Here is a 20902-nt window from a genome sequence, read left to right as displayed (position 1 = left end):
TTTGTTGATGTTGTGCTGTCCATTGTCTTGGACTTACATTGACCGTAGTGCAGTTACTGCAACTTCACACAAAAGCAAAAGCCATGATTAATTCATTCCATGGAAAAAAGTGTCTGGAAACAGGAGGTTACCACATTAAAATGGACTGTATTCAGCACTCAGCATGTCGACCTCCATGAGAAAACTGCTCCATGTAAAATAAAAAAGCTTTATTAAGCTACTGTAATGATGCATTTAATTTTTTTAAAATGTACTTTTAACTTTTTCTGTGTGGGAAAACTGAAACTTGCAATTTTTATCAATTTTAGGAATAGTTGAAATAACAGTCAGAAAGATGAACAGAAATGTGGTCAGCTTTTTTTTGTTTTTTTTTTTGTTTTCTTGTTTTTTACAGTGACAGTGAAATTATTAACAGTAATGTATTGTTATGAACACAAAAATGATTTATGTATTCATTTAATTTTACAAATAACCCCATTGGACTGTAAATATCCATAATTATCCATATATAATATATCACTTGAGATTACCGTACCTCCACTGCAGAACATTTATTTGTCTTTAATTTAATTTGGGCATAAATCTCAAATCGTGTTAGGAACTTTTTCTGTGGTTGTATAATTATATATATAATTTTATTTAATTGAAGTTATACAGGTCTCACTGTGAATGACATTAGAGTGAAAAAATTGAATTAGCCTCTTACTTCTTTCATCCAACTGTTGACAATTTGATGTTGACAACATTTAACAACATGAATTTGTGCTGAGAAACATGTGTGGTCCTAAAATAGCCATATCTGAGCTTCTATTTTGGGCAAATATATACTTTGATTAATTTTCCGGTTGAAAGCCCAGCTGTGGCTTTGATCTTTGGCCTGTAAGGAGATCTGTGAGTGATCTCTGTGATCTGTTGCGGAGCAGCCCTCTTCTGTAGCCTGGAGCCTAACCTGCACTCTTCACCTTCTCCCCCCCCGCCGGCTTCATTCATGTGTCACCTTGGTAGAGTCTTGCTGAGTGTTGTCTCACTAACTGCCATCATGCATGCTCTTGTCAGTCCTCTGCGTATGTGGACTCGCAAGAGACTCTGAGAACGCTGAGTGGTTTCTGCACAAATCTATGTCAATTAATTTGTTTGCTCTGTCTGGCTTTAGGTGCACAGTCAGAACATAATAAATGTTCTAGTGCTTTGATAGTTTTTTTTTTTTTAACCCATTCATGATTAAATTTCTTTCTTTTGAATGCTACATTCTTGCTTTTTTAAATTAATTTGGGTTCACAAGTAAAACCATTTTACAGCTGTGCCATTGTCAAACCTGTTGTACTCTTAAATGAAGGACAAGCTGTGGAGATGTTCCCACTTGAAATGTTATTCTGACATTTATAGAGTGCTTTGAAAGGGGAAAATCACTGTGATAAAGACAATAGTCAGCAACTCTTCTGTCAGGTTGTTCCTCTGGCTTTAATGGGGCGGTGTACAAAAATATATATTTTCTGAATCATATTATTGCTTAAAAGACAATGGCAGTCATTTCAGACTTGATCACAATGTTAGTGCATATATTTGGATATAGGTTCTCTGTATAGTTGTCAATGACATGACACTGTTTTTTGTCAGTTCTCTTCTTAAAATACTTGATTTTGTCCTAAAATCATAATGAAGATAAAAGAACGAAACTTCTGAAAAGATAAGTACACCACATTTACTTATTTTTACACCACATGGCATTTTTATTTAATCGAAAACCTTTACTTGAAAGTTGTTTGTTTGAAACTTTTCTTAAAGTTTTTCAAAACCACGTGAAACCGACATGACCACCAAAGAGTAAATTCCAGATTTTCAATAGTTGTATCTCAGCCAAATATTGTCTGATCCTAATAAACCATACATCAGTGGAAAGCTTATTTATTCAGGTTTCAGATGATGTATAAATGTCAGTTTCGAAAAATTGACACTTAAAACTGGTTTTGTGGTTCAGGGTCACATATGTGTTTTAAACGTGTTACTGGTTTTGTGGTTCAGGGTCACATATGTGTTTTAAACGTGTTTCTTTACTCTCTGTGAAAATATAGATTAGAGACCTTCCAGCTCTCATATTTATCATGATTTGTGACGTGCACATAACATTGGGTGAATTTCAGCGGTTCACAAACTGATGAGGCTTTATTGTTTTGTACCCACTGTTATTTCCCTGAGGACACGCTTTTTTACTGATCAACTCCTTTTAAATCATATTAATGTTGTTGTGTCCATAAACATTTTTTTTTTTTTTGTTTTTTGTTTTAACTAACTTTTTTCTGTTAACATGTGAAAATTAGATTAGAGACCTTCCAAGTTTCATATTTTATCATGAACACCCAAGCTTTATTGACTGTATGCATGCTGTCCTGAGGAACTTTCTCTGCTCACTTCTGGTGTTTTTTTAATATGAATTAATGGATGTATAGATAAATAAAAACGTTAACGCTGTAAACGTTTTTTTTTTCATGGTCAACAGTATTATTAGCTTTCAAGCTAGTTTGTATGAGTAACATTATTAGCTTCCTTTCATATATAACAACCAAGGAGAATGATGTATAAAGATCTGCTTACTTTGAATATCTGAAGGTTAAATATCGGAAGAGTTTTTCTTGTTTAGCACTGGACTGTGGGTGTAGGTTTCTGTATTGAATCTGAAGGGCTTGTACTCGTCAAGGCTTTGTTTTTCCTTTACATTTAGTATCTTCTCTTAGTAGGGCTTGGTGAATCTATTCAGAAAACAAAGCATTGATTATTAATAAATAATATATCAAAATAATATTAATAATACTAATATTAATGAAAAAATAAACAATGACTTTTATAACACTATTAAGGTTTATAGCACTTTTACGGTTCTTTATGGAACCTTAAAACAAGGGTTCTGTTTAGCACTGAAAAGGGTTCTGCTATTGTTATAAGCCGAAGTAACCTTTTCTGGTACTGTTTAGAACTATTTTTGTGTAGAAAGTGTAGAAACTGAGATCCAAAAACCTAATTTCATGTTTTATGTGAATTTATGTGGACTCTTAACTCAGTTGTTCATATGAGGCTTATTTATTGACCAACAACAATAAAGCAGAACTTTCCAAAGAAAATGTGATGCATTGCTGCCATCTAGAGGCATGGGGTATAATTTTCATCTGCATCCACCCTTCTGGTGTTTTAAAGTAAATCAGGAAGTGTTATAATATACATATTTAAATATATTATTATTTAATGAAAAAATAAAAAAAGTTAATTGTTAAAATTAACATTTGAAGTAATTATTAACAGTTGCTTTCATGGTTTTGCAATGCAACCATTGTAAGTATTATATATAAATACATGAATATAGCTTTGATTTATTGCAAAGCTAGTTTGTATGAGTAAAATCTAAAAATAAAATCAATAGACAGATGATATACGTGTGTGTGTGTGTGTGTGTTTGTGTATGCATATATATTTTTACACACAGAGATAGATAATATGTAATAATAATAATAATAATAATAATAATAATAATAATGTAATTACTTATAATTATTATTCATAATATAAATGCCTCCTAAAATGCGTAGTAATCCTCCTTAGCCCCTCTCCACATTTTCGGTGGCATCTTCCACCATTCACCTTTTAGAGATGTCCTACTGCAGAGCCTATGAGCTCATCAAGCAACGTCGCCATGGTTACGGCTGCTGTTGCGGCTCAGAAATAAGATGGCTGGTGTTTTTTCCCCCTTCCTTTTTTTGTATGAATGAACCAGAGCAGCTTTGCCTTTCCCCCTCCCATATAACTTCACTCTTCACCCTCTCTCTAATCCAATTTCCCGTCCTCCAATCCGCAGCCAAGCAGAATAGCAGAATAGCAGAATAGCAGAATAGTGATTTCAGCCGATGAGCAGGCAGACAGCGATAGGACGGTGTGAGGAAGAGGTTATAGCGCAAGGCCTCTCTCCTCAAATGTACTTGAGCTGAACCTGCGGCTGGCCACAGTATTAAGATTTACTCTCACAGTTTCTGATGCACTTGTGGAGTATTTTTTAAATTTTTAGTGTTTTATTGAGAGAGCTATTTACATTGCATTGACACTAATACTAAATATTAATAAGTATATATAAATTGTGTCAAATCAGACAGTACTAAAAATATGAAAGGTATAATAATGTATAATGGAACTGATGGTTGTTATGTGATTATTCAAGAAAAATGTTTAATAAGATACATACCTCAGCATTCAAAAATTTGTGTTTAATACGTTTTTTTTTTTAACCAGGAAATGAATACTTTTATCCAGCAAGATCAAAAAATGTCAAATAAATGCTGTTCTTTTGAACTTTCTTTTCATCAGATCCTGTTTTTATTACAGCATCCACAGAAATATTAATCAGCATAACTGTTTTTAACATTGATTGTAAGAAGAATTATTTTTTTTTGTAATTTTTTTTAATGTTATTTTGTTTATCAATTACATTTTAAAAATAGAAATCAGTTATTTAAAATTTTAATAATATTTCACATTATTACTGTTTTTACTCTGTTTTAATAAAACAAATGCAGCTATGGTGCAAATTAGAGACATCTTTCAAAAACATTCAAAAATCTTACTGAACGGTTGTGTAGGTCAACAAAATACATAAGCAATCTGACTAGCAATACTTGTCATGTTTGTCACTTGTTGTTAACTAATTGTGTTGTTGTGACTTGTTCCATGTGTTGTAACTGAGACTCACAGTAGCACTATTGTACCACTAGAGGGTATGTAAGGATTATACTCATTACAGAATGAACAAAACTGATCATCTGTCATTAGAAACATTAGCCATTATTACTTACTTAAATATGTGTGTCTGTATACTGTTCATAGGTTTTTGTTTGTGGTTTGTATTATATGCACAAGTTTAGAAATTACAAAATAGCTTCTTCCATTGTTATGAGATTCACTGTATCAACTATTATAGTTTTTATTGTGACATATATAAGGCCTGCAGCTTTTGCAGAGTTTCTCCATTTATTAATTGTTAGCAAAGAGCATGTTATGGGTTTTTATATTTTCAAAACTTTATATTTTCAAAACTTCATTATTTTCTACTTCAAAGCATGTATAATGTATAAAATGTATAAAGTTAACATAAGAGAAAAGGGGTTTTTGAGTTAGATACCTTTTGTTTCAAAACAAATTAAAGTTAATATGCTGAAACTCAGGAGACACGGGTTCTGAGCTCCTGTTACAATTGTTGAAGATACAGAGTTTTTCTTTCTACTGGAAAATGAGTTTCTCTAACTCTTAAAGCTGACTCACAGAGGTCATGGTCACAGCATGTTGTGTCACACCCCCTCTTGCTTGTTGTTAGCCTTTAGCCTCTGTAACGCCTTGCAGGGAGTTTGTGATGTGGTCACATTCACTCTCATTTTAATTGCAGAGGGGGTGGGAGCAACTTGAAGAGAAGGCATTGGTGTTTTGTCATGCTTAGTTGGCCTCTAACCTCCTCCTCCTCTTCTTGATTTAAATCAACAAAAAACTACATCTCCCAGACATGGTTCCTGCTGCTATCATGAGTCCTCTTCATTCAGGTACAATTATTATTGGAATCTTATTCAGATTTTTTAATTTTGTATGTCAGTATGCCAGCCACCATTAGACAGCATGCTACATGTAGAATAATTAGTTTTAGTTACAATTTATTTTAAAGTGCCATAATTACACAAGTAAGTATTAAGTAATATTAATTTATAACATGTAATTACTAGGGTTAGGGATATGGTTTGGTTTAGGGTTAGTTGCTTTTAATTCTGCATAATTTACTGTTTACTACAGAATTTACCATAGTAAGTATATATGATGTAATAAGGACACAAAAATAAAGTGTAATAATACAGTAAAATAAAGTAAACATTTTGTTATTAGACTACTGATGAGACTGGAGTCTTAATCTTATGTGAGCCTTCATGATTTCAAGAATATTTTTATATTAAGTACAATACATTTACAGAGTGTGTCATAATTCATGTATTATGTTCAGCAAGGCTCTTTAGTCATTCAGCTCTCTCCAGCTATTCTGGATACTTAGCCCAACCATAAACTATTCTCTCATCATTTGGTCCCCCTCATGCCAGTGGTGAAGTCAGAATTTAAATGTTGGGGGGCCCATCTTTAAAAGAGGGGACCACTCTATATTACATGTAGGCAGGGGCGATTCTGGTCCCCAGGCCCCCTCATGGGTATGCTACTGCCTCATCCTGTCTCAGGTGTATATAACATCTGTTCTTCTGTGGAACACAAATTAAAAAAAATAAATATCCATCTTAAATCTTAAAGTGGATGGGTTCCTCAAAGCTGAAGCTTCAAAAACCACACAAAATAATCACGATGATCCATACAACCCCAGATAAATCAATGTCTTCTGTAATGAAAATGTGTATGTAAAAATAAATAAATAAATAAACTTTTTCAACTATAAACCATCACTTCTGACCAATTGTCCCACTGTGAATGTTGGCACATTGTGAAGCGTGATGTAAGCGTGTTGTGAATCTTGCTCAAAAAGTCACTTTCACAACACGCTTAGATCCTACTTATATAAGGGCTAATATATATATATATATATATATTAGGGCTGCACAATACTGGAAAAAACTCACATTGCGATATTTAGTATTTCTGTGATATATATTGTGAAATGAAAAAAAAAAAAAACACCAGATGACTTGAAAAGCTTTATTTGGAAAAAAAATAATCAGTGATTAGGGTGATTTTATAGGTGAGTTAATCAGCATAGATAAAAGAATTACAAACATAGATAAATATAATAGAACAAAGATATAAATTAAACAGTGCTTTATATTTTTCTGGTAAGTCTAACAGTATTCAGGTATACTGGTTGAATAATCAAATGTAAAATAACACTGCATAGTCTTCACTGTAAATTAAATCTAATAAATCTGTGTTAAAGCTACAAAAGTGATTTTTTTTTTCTCTGTGTTTTGTTGTTTGATTAACATTCATGACACAGAAAGCCTTAGGAACATTAAACTGCTGTGATACTATCCATTTTCTTTATCAGCTGTTTACCTTTACCTAAGCCATAAGCAACTGTTGCGAATGGAATTCAGTGTTCACGTGCATCTGCATGGCTCTTGCCGTGTCTACACTGGACGCGAGCAGCGTAAAGCAACAAAATACAATAGAACCCATTATAATCAGTGATGCTGCCTACACTGGATGCGGCGCAACATGGCAAATCCCAGAGAGTAAATCCCTCATTCTTTTTATGATGTAGTGACACAAAGTTTAAAGGATTTGCAACGGTCGCTTTGTTGCGTCCACATCCAGTGTAGACAGCTATATGGTATGTTCCGGTCGCTTTGTTGCGTCCACACAATCAGTATACTAATAATTGCACATCCTGTGATGTGACTATTGAGATTTGCACATTGTGATATCGATGCTGCCTTAAATATATATATATATATATATATATATATATATATATATATATATATATATATATATATATATATATATTCTCAGGTATGCTTCAGAAGATATTGATTTATCCAATGGGGTCATATGGATTAGCATAGTGTTAGTTTTGAGTGGTTTTTGAAGCGTCAACTTTGGGGGTCATGTCCACTTGCATCATATGGGCTCACAGAGATTAATTATTTTCTAAAAATCTCTGTGTTATATGGGGTCAGAGAGTTTTATTATTTTCTGAAATTATGTGTTGTTCTTTTGTGTAGGGTATTTGTTTAATTTTATTACTTTTTGGATTAAATTTTGTGTAAATAAAAACGTGTGTTGATGAAAGCAATGGATACGATTTTTGTTTTCTTTCTTTATTCGGTCACAAATGAAAATAATACAAATGTCTCTCTTTTCTGTAATTATTGTGCTTTGGCCTTGAATTTGCTTATGAATGCTGAAAGATAAAGTGAGCGTTGAATAGGACAAATACTCTTGTACAATTAGCGTGGAACTAAAGCAGGTCATGGGCAAGATGAAGAAGATACACATTTGTTTTTAAAAAATTTTAATTACATGTTATTTTAGGACACCTGCTATGGTATGCACGTGTTTTCTATTCCTTCTTTGATTTTGAACGCTGCTATTATTTCCCCTTTCCCCCATCTTTCTTTTCCATCAATGCTAACTCACTCTCAGTCGCACTCTGAAACATGCACGTTCACGTACAGCCTCTACCGCGCGCTCACACACTCGATCGCTTGCTCTGCTGCTCTCCTGCCTCCCCCCTCACTCACACATACACTCACACACACACCCCTTTCATAAGGTGCTGGCAGCAGCAGTGTTAGCAGCAGCAGCAGCAGCGACGGCATCAGCATTGAAAGAGGAGGGAGCCTCGGAGACAAGATGTAGTCGCGTGAATGTGCGTGTAGCCTCGCAGCCGCCGTCCTCCTTCACTGTGGAATTACGGAACAAAAGAGGAGGACCTTTCTTCCGCATCTGCAGTTTCCATTTTTCCACCTTCCCCCTTGTCGCGGTTTTTCTGCCCTCCCCTCGTGCGTGGCGTCGTTTTCGACGGAGGCTAGTGGCAGAGCTGGAGAGGAGGGAGGCTGACACGGGCTTGTCTGCGGACTGAGATCACCAAAGCTTCGAGGTCACCTCAGAGGCCGGTCTCTCCTTTCTTCTTTTTTTCCCTTTCCCTGGCAGGCCTTTTGTTTTTCAGCGGATTGTCCGAGGGGCTGCCGCCGCCGTGCTAAATTGGGCTATTGTTGGACAGGCAGGCCTCTCTCTCTCTCCCTCCCTCCCTCCCTCCCTCCACAATACCCTATCCTCCCTCCCTTCCTTCACCGCTCCATCCTTTCATCGCAATGCACCTTGCTTAAACTCATATGTGTGTTTGCCGTTACGCACGCACTGTCCAGAATCGTCTTTGCACTGCTTCTCGCTACTCTCGCCCCATTCCCACCCCGCCGTCCCTCTCTTCTCCCATCCCCGCAGTGCCTGGCGACGTAATGTGCCCTTCGTGGCACATGAATCCGGATGTTTGGCAGGGGGTCGGCGGGATTTGTACCAGCCAAGGGTGATGCCTCAAAGGACAGCCCAGCCCAGTGCTCTCACGCCCACCTCCAGCCCGCCTGCCCGTCACTGAGCACACCCGCCTGCACCACCACGTGTCACCCCCAATTCGCGTGCGTACGTGCGCATATGTGTGTGTATATGCGTACGCACGTGTGCATGTGCGAGAGCGCCCTTACCATGACTCTGGCCTGATACCTGGACTGGGGTGTCCCCTGCCAATGTGGGGGAGGGACTGAACCTCAGGTTACTCCCCACCCCCTCCCTCCCCTTCCCCCTCCCTCTCTCCCCCCTTCCCCCCTCCACGGGTAACCTGCCGGCATGAAGAAGACCCGCAGCACCAACCTCAGGCGGGCCTGGCCCAGCTCGGATCTACCGGAGCGGGCCTTGGAGCGCATCCGCTCTCGCAGTGAGAAGGACTACCACCACCATAAGCACTTTCCACCGCCCCCTCCTCCGACCCACATCTCCCCTTCTCCGCGGGGCTACATGACACCAGGTGGGTCCCCCAGGACCTCTATTTCACCTTGGACCAGAGGCCGTAGATCAGGGTTTCACAAATCTGTTTCTGAAGGACCACTGCAGGGTTTAGCTCAAACCCACCTCACTTGCCTGTCATTTTCTAGTAACTCTCAAGACCTTGACTAGTTTGCTTAGGTGTCTCTGATTTGGGTTGGATCTAAACTCTGCAGGGGCAGTGGCCCTTCTGGACCGGATTTGAGGAAGCCTACTGTAAATGTTTGTTAGCCTAGTGCATTAGCCTAGTACCTGTCGTTTTCCATCATTCTTTAAATGGCCATGAGAGGCTGCTGCATTTGAAGTGCTGATAGACAGGGGCTTTTGAATCATGCTGTGGCAAAGCAGTCGCAACAGCACAAGCAAAGCAGAGGATGAAATCAAGCATCATGCATCCACCATTTTGGTCCCAGCAATGTTTTTTACAGTATTAAGTTTGCAGCATCATGAATAACTATTCTGGCAGCTGATTTCCCAGTTTTACAGAGATTGTGAGATGGCCTTAGGTTTCATGGCTGCTTTTCTCCATTTTGGTTGTGTTATTGTCCATAATATAGGCCTAGAGCTGGAGAGCTGGTCAGGCCTGAAGAGGAGCTCAGTAGTGAAATGGCAAGGTGACACCACCTCAATTTTTAAGCTGTATTTTTGATCTGTGTTTGGGGTAAAAAAAAGTTGCCAGTCCTTTTGGTGCAATGTATCTGCTTGCATGTTTGTACAGTCGTGTGTGGGCATTAGGTGTGACAAATTGGGTGCAAAGTAAGAACAGTGACTGGGGAGAAAATCTGTAAATTCTCTTTAGTTTTAAGCATATCAGGAAACACTCACAAACATTATACATTTTGCTGTACACTTTAATGGCACAGTTCCATGTTTTGTTGTAAGAATTATTTGATTTCTTTAATAAAATATAATGTAAAATTAGATGAACCAAGACTGTCCCACCCTAAAGGCTATATTCAACAATTAAAATTATAGAAATACGTAATAATTTTGCATCTGTCAAATTGATAATCAGTTTATTGTACTAAATCTTATTTTTTAACTAATGCAAACCTCTTTCTACAACATGGCATAAAGGCAAGTCACCTACCTACAAATTACCTACAAAATTAAGTAAACTATAGTCACAGCATCCATCAAATTAATTTTTTTTTACCTTTTTACCTAAACTATCGTGAAAATTGACGATCAAACAAATATTGTCTCTCTGAATATTGGGTAAATGAAGTTAATCATTAACATTTTAGCCTAAATCAGCTAACCTTTACTGAGTGGTAGCTTAATTTTTTACCCCATGGAAAGTGACACAAAAAAGGCTAGAGTTAACCAGATGAGGTTTTAAATTGTCTGTACTTGAAGCCAGATAAAAATGTCTCCACTTAAATTATCACTTTTTTTCAGGTCTCACTTTTTTAACGTGGCAATTCCTTTTCAGCTTTTACAGCTAAGTGTTTTAGAAGCTGACGTTTTGCCATCTGTCCCTCTGTTTTTTTAAAGTAATAGTGAAAATTGTTGTCATTTATGTATTGTTTTCCCACCATTAAAAAAAAGGAAATGTTTCAGAGAATGTTTGAGCTGCTCTTTTACATAAAAGATCATATATGAATTGAGAAATAGTGTGAAAAGACAAAAATGCTTGAAAAAACAGACCTAAATTTGCAGCCCAGGCTTATTGGAAATAGTGCCTGTGGCATTTCTGAAAAATGTTATTGCATTGCTTTTGCATGTTTCACAACACATTTAATGTGAAATGTCCAGTGAATGGTGATAAAAGTGTTCTTTTGTTTTCATCTGAAACAGATGAACTTGAATCTGGCAATGTTTTATTACACAGGTTATTGTACTTACTGCAGTAGTTTGGAAGTTGTCCTGTGAGTGATACTAAAAGGTTAATGCAACCAATAGCAAAAGCAAACATGAGATGAAATGCACTTTCTGAAGTAACCATACAATTGTAGCTAGTTTCTACAAGACTTTAAGATCTTTTTTTTTTGCAAGCACAATGCTATACCAGGAGAGCTATCTAGCACGTTTACTACATGAGAAAAGCCATACGTGTGGAGCTGGACATCTGATACAAACATAAAAATGTATTCATTTATAAACCACGGACAGTTTTTAGTTCATAATTGTGCAAGAACAACACACAAAAAAATAAGTAATTATTAATTAATAATCTGCCCCTGTAACCATGATTGTGTCAAAAGGAATTTTCCAAGTTTAAAGTTGTTGTTGTTTTACTGCCACTCGTGGTCATTTCATCTAGAAACCTCAGTGAACTTTATGTATAGGTACTTTCTGGAGTTTTGCAACAAAAATGTTGGTAGAAATGTTGTTGGAAATTTAAGTTCTTATTTGCTAAAAACCTGCCCTCTGCCATAGCTGTTAAATCTCATTTATGCTGCTAACACAGCTACAGTAGCATGTCATATTTAGTATATACTGAATGTATGTATTTGTTATCCACTTCAGATGAGTTCATTGGAGGACAACAGACTTTGTAATAAAGCTCAAATAACTGCAGCATAGATCAGTGCAGCAAATACTCCTTTGTTGCCTTGCTTTCTTTTCAGGATGGCGTCATTTTAAGAACCAGCTTTACTGTGTGCTCACCTGCAGTAGGTGTCAAGATTGTCCTTAAAGTTATGCTAACTTTAACTGTTAGCACAGGCTAATCGCAGTATACAGACTAATCGTTGACTAACCTCTGGGGCCTACTGATATTACAAGTGAAGCCAGCTGTTTTTCAGGTTTCTTTGATAAATGGAAAGTTATTTGAAATACATTTTTTGTAACAGTGTAAAAGTTTTTATTTTCATTATTATTTTCATTATTCGTTTCTTTAAAAATAAAAGATCTTAGTGACCTTAAGGTTTTGAATAGTGGTGTATATCATAGTTATTGTACTGTATGTGTCTGTGGAACATTTAGCTGTATCCCGCGGAGAAAGCAAAACCAACATCTTCTAAAATGGTTTTCTACAAAAAAACAAAAAAAAAAGGAAGAAAAGAAAATGCTCCCAGTACGAAGTGTTATGCTTAAAATCAATGTGAATTTCACACTGATTTTTTGCAACCCATTATACTTCCACAGGACAAGCTATTCCATTAAAATATTTTTTGGGTTTTATCCATCAGAAATTGGGTTTTATGTTTTTTTGGTTTTTTGAATCAGAATTTGTTTGGGTTGTAAAAATCAGTGCCCAAGGGCTATTTGGCAATTGGCTAATATTATCTTAAAATCTGCCTGACCAAAGTGACGTAAGTTGAAGAGGAAAATCATTTCAACCTTACTACATTTTGATAAAATATTACAACCCAATAGCATTATCCTGTTTTGAATAACTTGCAGTAAGAAAATAAATAGTATCAGTTGATTTCATGTTGATTAAGGGCATCATCTTGCTTGCCTGTTTTCCACTGAACTGTTTTGGACTTGATTTTAGTGGCACAAAGTAACTACACATACTCGCACGTACGCACCGGCCCAGCTGTGACAGAGTCCCTGATTTAGGCGTGGGAGAGAAACGAGGCCATGCTGGTGCAGTAATAGCCTGGCCTCTGTAGTAATGTGCGTAACGGAAGAAGAGAGAGATAGAAGAGGCTGTGCTCGAACAAATCTCTGGTCTCCGCCTACAGTCAGCTGATAGATTTGTAGAAATCATCCAGCCACTATGAGAAACTCAGTTAAGCCTTTGGGATCTTTTGCATTAAAAATGACACACACACATATGCATGTGTGAAAGATGTTCGTACCTTGCACAAGTCCTCATATAGTGCCTCTAGCTTTCCCTGTTCTGATAAACACTCACACCTATTTTTATATAGACCATCTCATTATATCCTCACAACACCGATTCACTCGGTTGTTCTATTTTTTCTCTCTTTCTCTCTTCTACACGTTCTATTACTCATTGCACCAGGCTAAAAATATCCACCCCAGTTCTGGACATCCCAGTGGCTGACATCACTAGTGGGACTGTATGCAGGATTTGCATGAGATGATTGAGAAGAGAATGAGAGCATGAGAGAGGGAGGGATGAACGAATGGCGAGCAATCAGGCCACAGAAGTAGGACTGCAAGCTAATATACTGCATGAAGTGAAGATTCTGCATTGACCCCCATTTGAAGCAGCGTTCGTTTACTGTCTGTCCTAAATAGCTATATTTGACCTTTCCGTTAAGTAGTAAAGAACGCTGGTTTCCATTTTGCACCAGGCCTGAAGGTTATAACAAATCCTTATAGTATCATGGAGGGCTGAGCATATGGTATGACTGTATCTTCATTACCTCTGTATTCAGTTAATGTGCTTGTAGTAGTGTTGGCTACAGAGTACACGACTGTGTGGGGGATGTTGGATGGTATGGATTTTTGTTCTAGTCTGAGGGGACCACCCTATGCACTCTGCTCTACCCCACTTCATATCTTTTCAGTTATAGCTTGGACCACTATGCTGTTGAGAGTCAGGGCCTACTAAACTTGAGAAATTGATATATAGTTTGAAGTTTAGTATAATAGAGCTATGTGTTCCTTTTGCTGTAGATTGATTCGCTGGGTCTCCAGAAAAGGAAACTGTTGTTGAGTGATCTTAGGCCCAAAGTATACTTCAGGTGATGTAATTTTTGTCCTCAGGCGTGTCCACGGACGTCTTCACAGACCCTCCATGTGCAGCCCAATTTTAATGTCTGCTTTTACAACAGCGCAGGCACCAGGTTAAGACAGAAAGTCCACTGTACATGTGGCGAACTTGTCCTCCGTGCTCATACGGGGTGAAGTATACTTTGAAAGCTGTGCAGTTGGCTGTGCATGAGATTGAGCAGAACATGGAAAAAGAAGTACACCTGGGCCTAGGGGTTGGTGGCGCAGGTATACTGATTAACCGCTAAAAATTTGTCAACCGGTAGAGATTTTTTTACTGTTGTCTCTTCGTTTCGACTGTCGAATGGTGGTTACACGCTCATGTGATTTTGCTGTGCTATGTGGTCATGAAAAATTGTCATTTGCATGCGTTTTTAAGCATTGCGTTTTAAAACAAGTTGTTGAAATGCAATCGGCAGCGAAAGAGAACTCATTTCACTATATAAGCACGCTGTCTGAGAGACTGTTTCGGAACACTGTCACAGACGTGCGTGTGCGTGAAGATGGTGCTCATAGAGCACGGGAGTTTTGAACTGAGTAAAAATATCGGTATTTGCAAGTTTCCTCATAAACACATTAATTTAGGTCTTGAGTGAAAGCAAACAGCTGAGAAAAAACAAACGTCTAACAGTAAACTGGATTCGGGCAGCTCTTAAAGTGACAGCAGTCTAATATTCCTGCTGTCTGTCATTCATGTTAATCAAACAACAAAAGAAAGAAAATCTCACTGTGAAGAATATGCTGTGTTTTTATACATTTGATTACTTTATACAGCGTATGTAGCATTTCTTATTTATTTGTTCTACTGTAGTTTTGTGTCCTATTGTTTGAAATTAGTTTCTTATTCTTAATCAGTGACTTCATTATCATTTAGACCTTATTTAAAGCAAAAATAACTATATCACGATCATGCTCATTTTGATCATATCACCCACCCCTACCCGGGCCTTTAGGTTTGTCCAGTTTCATCAAACTATACCTTAGATACAATGAAGTCCGAAAATCTGAGATCTTATTAGAAATCTGGTTAATTTAAAGTTTAACTTAAATTTGTAAATAAACAGTTTTCAGATTATTTTTAAACAACTTCTTTGATACTACAAATGCATTTGGCTGACTGTTTTAATGTTATTTCTAATAATAGAAAAGTTGTCACACTATAATATTTTTTTATATAATGCTAATTTTATTTAACTGTTCTATCTAATATTTTTTTTAGAAAGAACTGTTAAACCGAGACAGTAAATCACTGAAGATGGAGAAGGGATCTCTGTGAGCTCAGGTGCTGGCATTCTCATTGCTGTCAAAATAAAAGACTTTCCAAACAAAAATAAATGTATTGGTCAATGCCGATAATTAAAAAAAAATTATTGGCTGATTTATCAGCCTTGTCAATACATTGATTTACACATGAATTATCACTTGATTGCAGTGCAAAACTTTTTGCAGCCATATTTTATTCCAGCAAACTCAAACCTGTAGCTTAAATGTGCAATAGGTGATTGTCTTTAGAAACATTTTTGTTATGCTGGATGAAAATCTCTTTACAGCTCTTTAAGTAACATGGTCTAAATGTATTTATATGCATGTATATATTCTGTGAAAGGAGTAGGCCCAAGAAATCAAAATGTTCGGTCTGAACATTATGAGAGGATATCTACCTGCCTGTGAACATATGTATTTGCATACCTCTGTGCACCGGGTTATATCAGGATACGTCATTAGCGCGTTCACGTACACTGTGCAGACAGATTGAGAATGGCAGGAAAACATCAGCTACCCGACCTTCCTTCCTGGTATTGTAGTACTGTTGGTAACTGTACTACAAAGTTTTCTCACATGATGTATTGTAGTAATGTTGTCTCTGGCCGTTTGGTCTGTGTGCGTATATGTGTTCAGGAGGCTTGGCTTTGGACAAAGATTTGCAGGGAGGGTGGGATGTACGCTTTCAGTGCTATCAGGCTAAAGTTAGCATTTTCCAAGATGTCCTACTGCACCTTTTATCAGCAGAGCATAGCATTAGCAAGCCAGTGTCATGGGTTCGATTTCCAGGGAAAATTATTACGGATTATTACCTTGAGTACCTTGTATTAGTACCTTGATTGTAGTATAAGTTGCTTTGGATAAAAGTTTTTACCAAATATATAAATGTAAATGACTACAGCGCTCAAAACCACCACTGTTGCTTAGTTGTCTTTTTTTCTGTATTCTACTCTCTTAAAACAGCTTATAGAAAAGGGTTTCACAAAAAAAAAAAAAAAAAAAAAAAATCACAATTATTTGTTTGTTAATTGGATTTTTTTTAATTGAGTTATTTATTAAATGCACAGTGTGTTTACAGTAACTTCATGTTTCATGATTGATTACCATCCAATTGGGTATACACATGTACACTTGCTAACATAAATTTGCCTCTGCAAAACGGATATAAATCCAATCTACTCCTCTTGTAATGCAAATGTTGATGATGCTAATGATGCCAAAATTTTCTCTTAAATCCTTCCTTTGCCCCTTATGGCAACTGGCCTAGTGTTTGAGTTTTGCAGTTGCACAATCCATGTGTGTCCTCCATGACTGATCACTCATGTGTAGTTACATTATATAATATCCAAAATGATGTTTACATTGTCTAATAACTTTATACTGAAACATTTAGAGATAATATCCAAAATGATGTTTACATTATCTAGTAACTTTATACTGAAACATTTAGAGATAATATCCAAAATGATGTTTACATTGTCTAGCTCTATCTCAGTATCAGATGATCTGTGCGTAAATTTGGGTTGTTCAGGGAGCTGGTTTGAACTCAGTTTTGGCACAAGCTAGCCAGACCAGTCAATAGCATAGCGTTAGGCTGCCATTGATTTCAGTTCATGGTGACCTTGACTGCTAAACTTAATATTTTGGTTCAAGATTTCACATCCATATTCACTAGCATGTTTTATAGAAGTTGGAATAAAAACCAATGTTCCACAGCTAAAATGTCTCTTTTATAAATGTCATATGGTGGTTGTGGCATATGACGCAGATTTGCAGGATGAAAGTGTGTCAATGCAGTGGAGTGTGTAGTGGCCAGCAGTCTGTATACACTCATCTAAGGCAGTGCTAAGCTAGGCTAGCTGCAGCCACGCATTAACCCTGCATCATCAGACTTAATTCATTGGTGTAATGCTGAATACAACATATTTCACTTGGTTTACAAGTAAAGCCTAGACCCTCAGCTAAAGAGTTTAGACAGAATAAAAGGGATGCAAAATGTAGAGGGGCTCTGAGGAGATATTTTTTGGAAAAAAACATACTGCAAACAACTATTAGTGAATGCTCAGCATTTTTTTAAAAGCTGAAAAGGACATTGAATGTAGTTGTATGTTGAAAATCACGTGTAAACCAGCTTGTGGCTGGTGTAGTATGTTTCCAAAACATACTTTGCACACATCCTTACATACTGAACTTCTTCAAAATGCATCATGGTTTTACAGAGAGTGGGTCTGATATTCTGCTTAGCACACTGTAAAAAACACTGTTAACATTTTTTGCAAGTAAAAATTGAATTACTTTATAAAATAAAAAACTGTAAAAGGACTTTCACAGAAGTCCCTGCATGACCCATCACATATGATTGAATTTTATAAAAGCAATTTTGTTTCGTATCATTTTTCTTATTAATAATGTATATTAGAGACATTTCATAATATCTGGTTAATGTTTACTGCATTATTTTAGTGTCTTGTGTTACTCTGATGGCATTTTGTCTTTGTGTGTATGATCCTGCATGGTGTCTACACATGAGTATTGGCCATGTTTCATGGACAGCCCAATTATGATGTGGTTGTTCAAGTAACATGTTTTGTTAATGTTATATTACTTGATGGAATATATGGTTGTAGGTTATAAAAAATACAGGCACCAATATGCTATCCTGTAATAACTGAAACATTGCCAACATCGTTTTATGGTGAATTTCTGGCAGTCTCTGTCTTTTTAAACATTTTCTTTTTTAACAAGCCTGGAGTTTTGCAAAACTGAATGAATTACTAATTGAGAGCTCAATATTCCCATCTGTTTGAAACTTAGCTTGGCCTAGGACCCTAATAAAGACTGGTCTAAATTGAAAGAGAAAGGCTAAATGGATGATTTACAGAATGAGGCTGAGAAAATTATTGGTGGAGCATTATACTACTTATTTTTCTCACTAAAATGACATTGGTTTAGCAAACTCTAACATGTTTCCTGCTTTGCTTTTGACTGCCAGTTTAAAGTGTGTATGTCACATGGCTTAATCCACTCAGATGTCCTAAATATGAATTTAAAAAAGTGATAGGTTATGTAGCTATTTAGGATGATTATGATCAACTTGTGCTTGAGTGAAATCTAAAAAGACTCACATATGGTCACACTCACACATGTTCTGGCTGTTCCTCCCCACCCAGAGAGGTGTGTGTAGGATGAGTACTTTTAAACCAGTTATCTTCACCCACCATTTTCAAACAAGCTGTCAATATACTGCTGATGTAACCAAGATGTTTTCATCCTCACTGAGAATAGAGGCATTTGTGGTGCACTCTGACGTGGCTACACATAAACAAGGCTTAAGTCTGTCCAACAACCTGTTTTAGTCAGTCTGGTGACCTTAATCCATTACCTACCCATCAGAAAGAGAGAGAGTGTGTGGATGTGTGTCTTATGGGTGGAGTTGAACTAGTTTGAAGCTGCTGGGCTGCCATATGGGACGTGATGTAATTCGTGTGTGCACTGAATGTGTGGGAGAGGGTGAATGTGATACTATCTTCATTGATGTATAGAGATATATGGCCAGTATTTTATTTTTGGTAGTATATGAACCCATATATGTTAACGTGGCTCAATCGACAAGTAAACTGTTGGTGTTTAGGGGATAGTTCACCCAAAAATGAAAATTGTGTCAGATTTACTCACCCGCATGTTGTTCCAAACCAGCATGAATTTCTTGAATTAAACAAAAGAAGATATTTTAGAAAGTTGGTAGCCAAACAGTTGCTGGTAGCCATTGACTTTTTTTCATACTAGGGTTGTGCCGATAGATGGTATCATGTATTGATGATAGTCAAAGATTTCACCATTGGCTAATGTCTTTTACAATATCAAGATTATTATTATTATTATCAGGGTAGTAATATTATCTTATTAATATTAGGGCTTATTTGTTCCATCATTTTTCTTTTTACGCGTCTTTATAATGTTGCACATCGCATTATAACCAATCACACATGATTCCATTAAGCTTATGAATGCAATGGCCAATCAGAGATGAGTCATCGCTGAAACTCCAGAGTTTTGTTGTTCAGTGCTCGCTGAATGAATTCTGCTCTCTTGCAAATTCTCTCATCATAAACAACAAACTGCAGATGTATGTGCAATGTAAGTATAAGAGATTTATTCATGACAGTGTAGACAGCTTCAGTGATTATAATGTGAGTGATTTTTAAGGTACATATACTTGCGCTGGACTGAAGTCAGTGATGATGTTTTTTGCTCGTTTTCTGTAGCTGCTGTTTGAATAGCTGGAAATGTAAACATTCGAATTAGTAACTTACAATGTTTGTTATTAAATTATCAGTTTACAAATTATGAAACTAAGTAAGTAATGAAATAAACTGGCATGATAATATCATGTTTCTTCAATCTCAGAGGATAATGCAAGGATGATATGACTATTTAGCATATCGCCCAGCACTATTTCATACTATGGAAGTCAATGACTACCAGCAACTGTTTGGTGCAGCATTCTTTAAAATATCTTTTGTGTTCAACAGAAGAAAGAAATTCATGCAGGTTTGGAAAATTTTGGCTGAAAGATTTTGTTTTGTTTGTTGTTTGTTGTTGTTCTGCTCATCTATTATAGCAGTTCTTCTGTGTGTGAAGAGCAACAGAGCAAGTGTGGAGAGTGGCCTATACAATAGGGCTCCAAGGGAAGTGCTGGCCACATTTGGTGTGTACAAGCTAACACTTTTTTTCTGGTTTGTTGTCATGGAGACGGATCTTTTGTGTCCTCCCTGACAAAAAATGAGGTCACCTCTCGTTCAGTGGGCAGCTGTGAGGATTTAGGTAAAGGCTCGCTCTCTCTCTCTCTCTCTCTCTCTCTCTCTCTCTCTCTTTCTCTTTCTTTCTTTGTTTCTTTGTACTTTTTTTAGAGGTAGAGCTAACAAAGTACAAGATGTACCTGAGTTCAGCAACAATCTGGTAATCACAGAATTGTGATGAATTATTGCATTGTTCAGATAAACAGAATATATTATATTTTCAATTTGAAGTCATTGTCAGTCGTTGAAAGTTTAATCTGTTTGTAGATTTATCCACTTCTGTATGGATATGTCTCGACTTCTAGGGAAGCTTGAGGTTTTCTAACAAGTTCCACAGTGTCTATTTAGGAAAACAAGAGGACTTTTAGTGAGCGACTTTTAGTAATGTTTTTGTGTATATATGAATTAAAATTGATCATAAAATAATCAAGTCTTAAAATGTCTTAAAAAGGCCACAAGCATATGTTTTACATATCAAATAGTTAACAAATCTGTGCCCCACTGAACTTTATTCACTCACTCCCACTCATTGTTTACATTATAGATCACCAAGAAGATTATTCAGGTGACCAAGCCTCCATCTTCTCTCAGTGTTGGTGTAGCACCCCTGAACTGATTGAGTGTATTCAGGTGCCAATCAGTCTAGA

At 36.7% G+C, this 20902-nt stretch overlaps 1 protein-coding gene across 2 annotated transcripts in view; it reads left to right on the top strand.

The window, feature by feature from the left end:
* stox2a (storkhead box 2a) overlaps positions 1 to 20902 on the top strand; it is a 44611-nt gene that overhangs the window by 8810 nt on the left and 14899 nt on the right. Inside the window, exon 1 of one of the 2 annotated variants that reach the window (XM_042716573.1) lies at positions 7900 to 9538. The exons of the other annotated variant lie outside the window; for it this stretch is intronic. Within the exon in view, the coding sequence (XP_042572507.1) occupies positions 9361 to 9538 (178 nt within the window). The 5' untranslated portion in view covers positions 7900 to 9360. Of the gene's footprint in view, positions 1 to 7899; positions 9539 to 20902 lie in introns of those variants that run through there. 2 annotated transcript variants of the gene reach the window in all.

Source organism: Cyprinus carpio, chromosome B1, assembly GCF_018340385.1.
Source record: "Cyprinus carpio isolate SPL01 chromosome B1, ASM1834038v1, whole genome shotgun sequence".
Lineage (NCBI taxonomy): Eukaryota > Metazoa > Chordata > Actinopteri > Cypriniformes > Cyprinidae > Cyprinus > Cyprinus carpio.
Note: the sequence above shows the minus strand (reverse complement) of the source record. Positions and strands in the feature narration are given on the sequence as shown.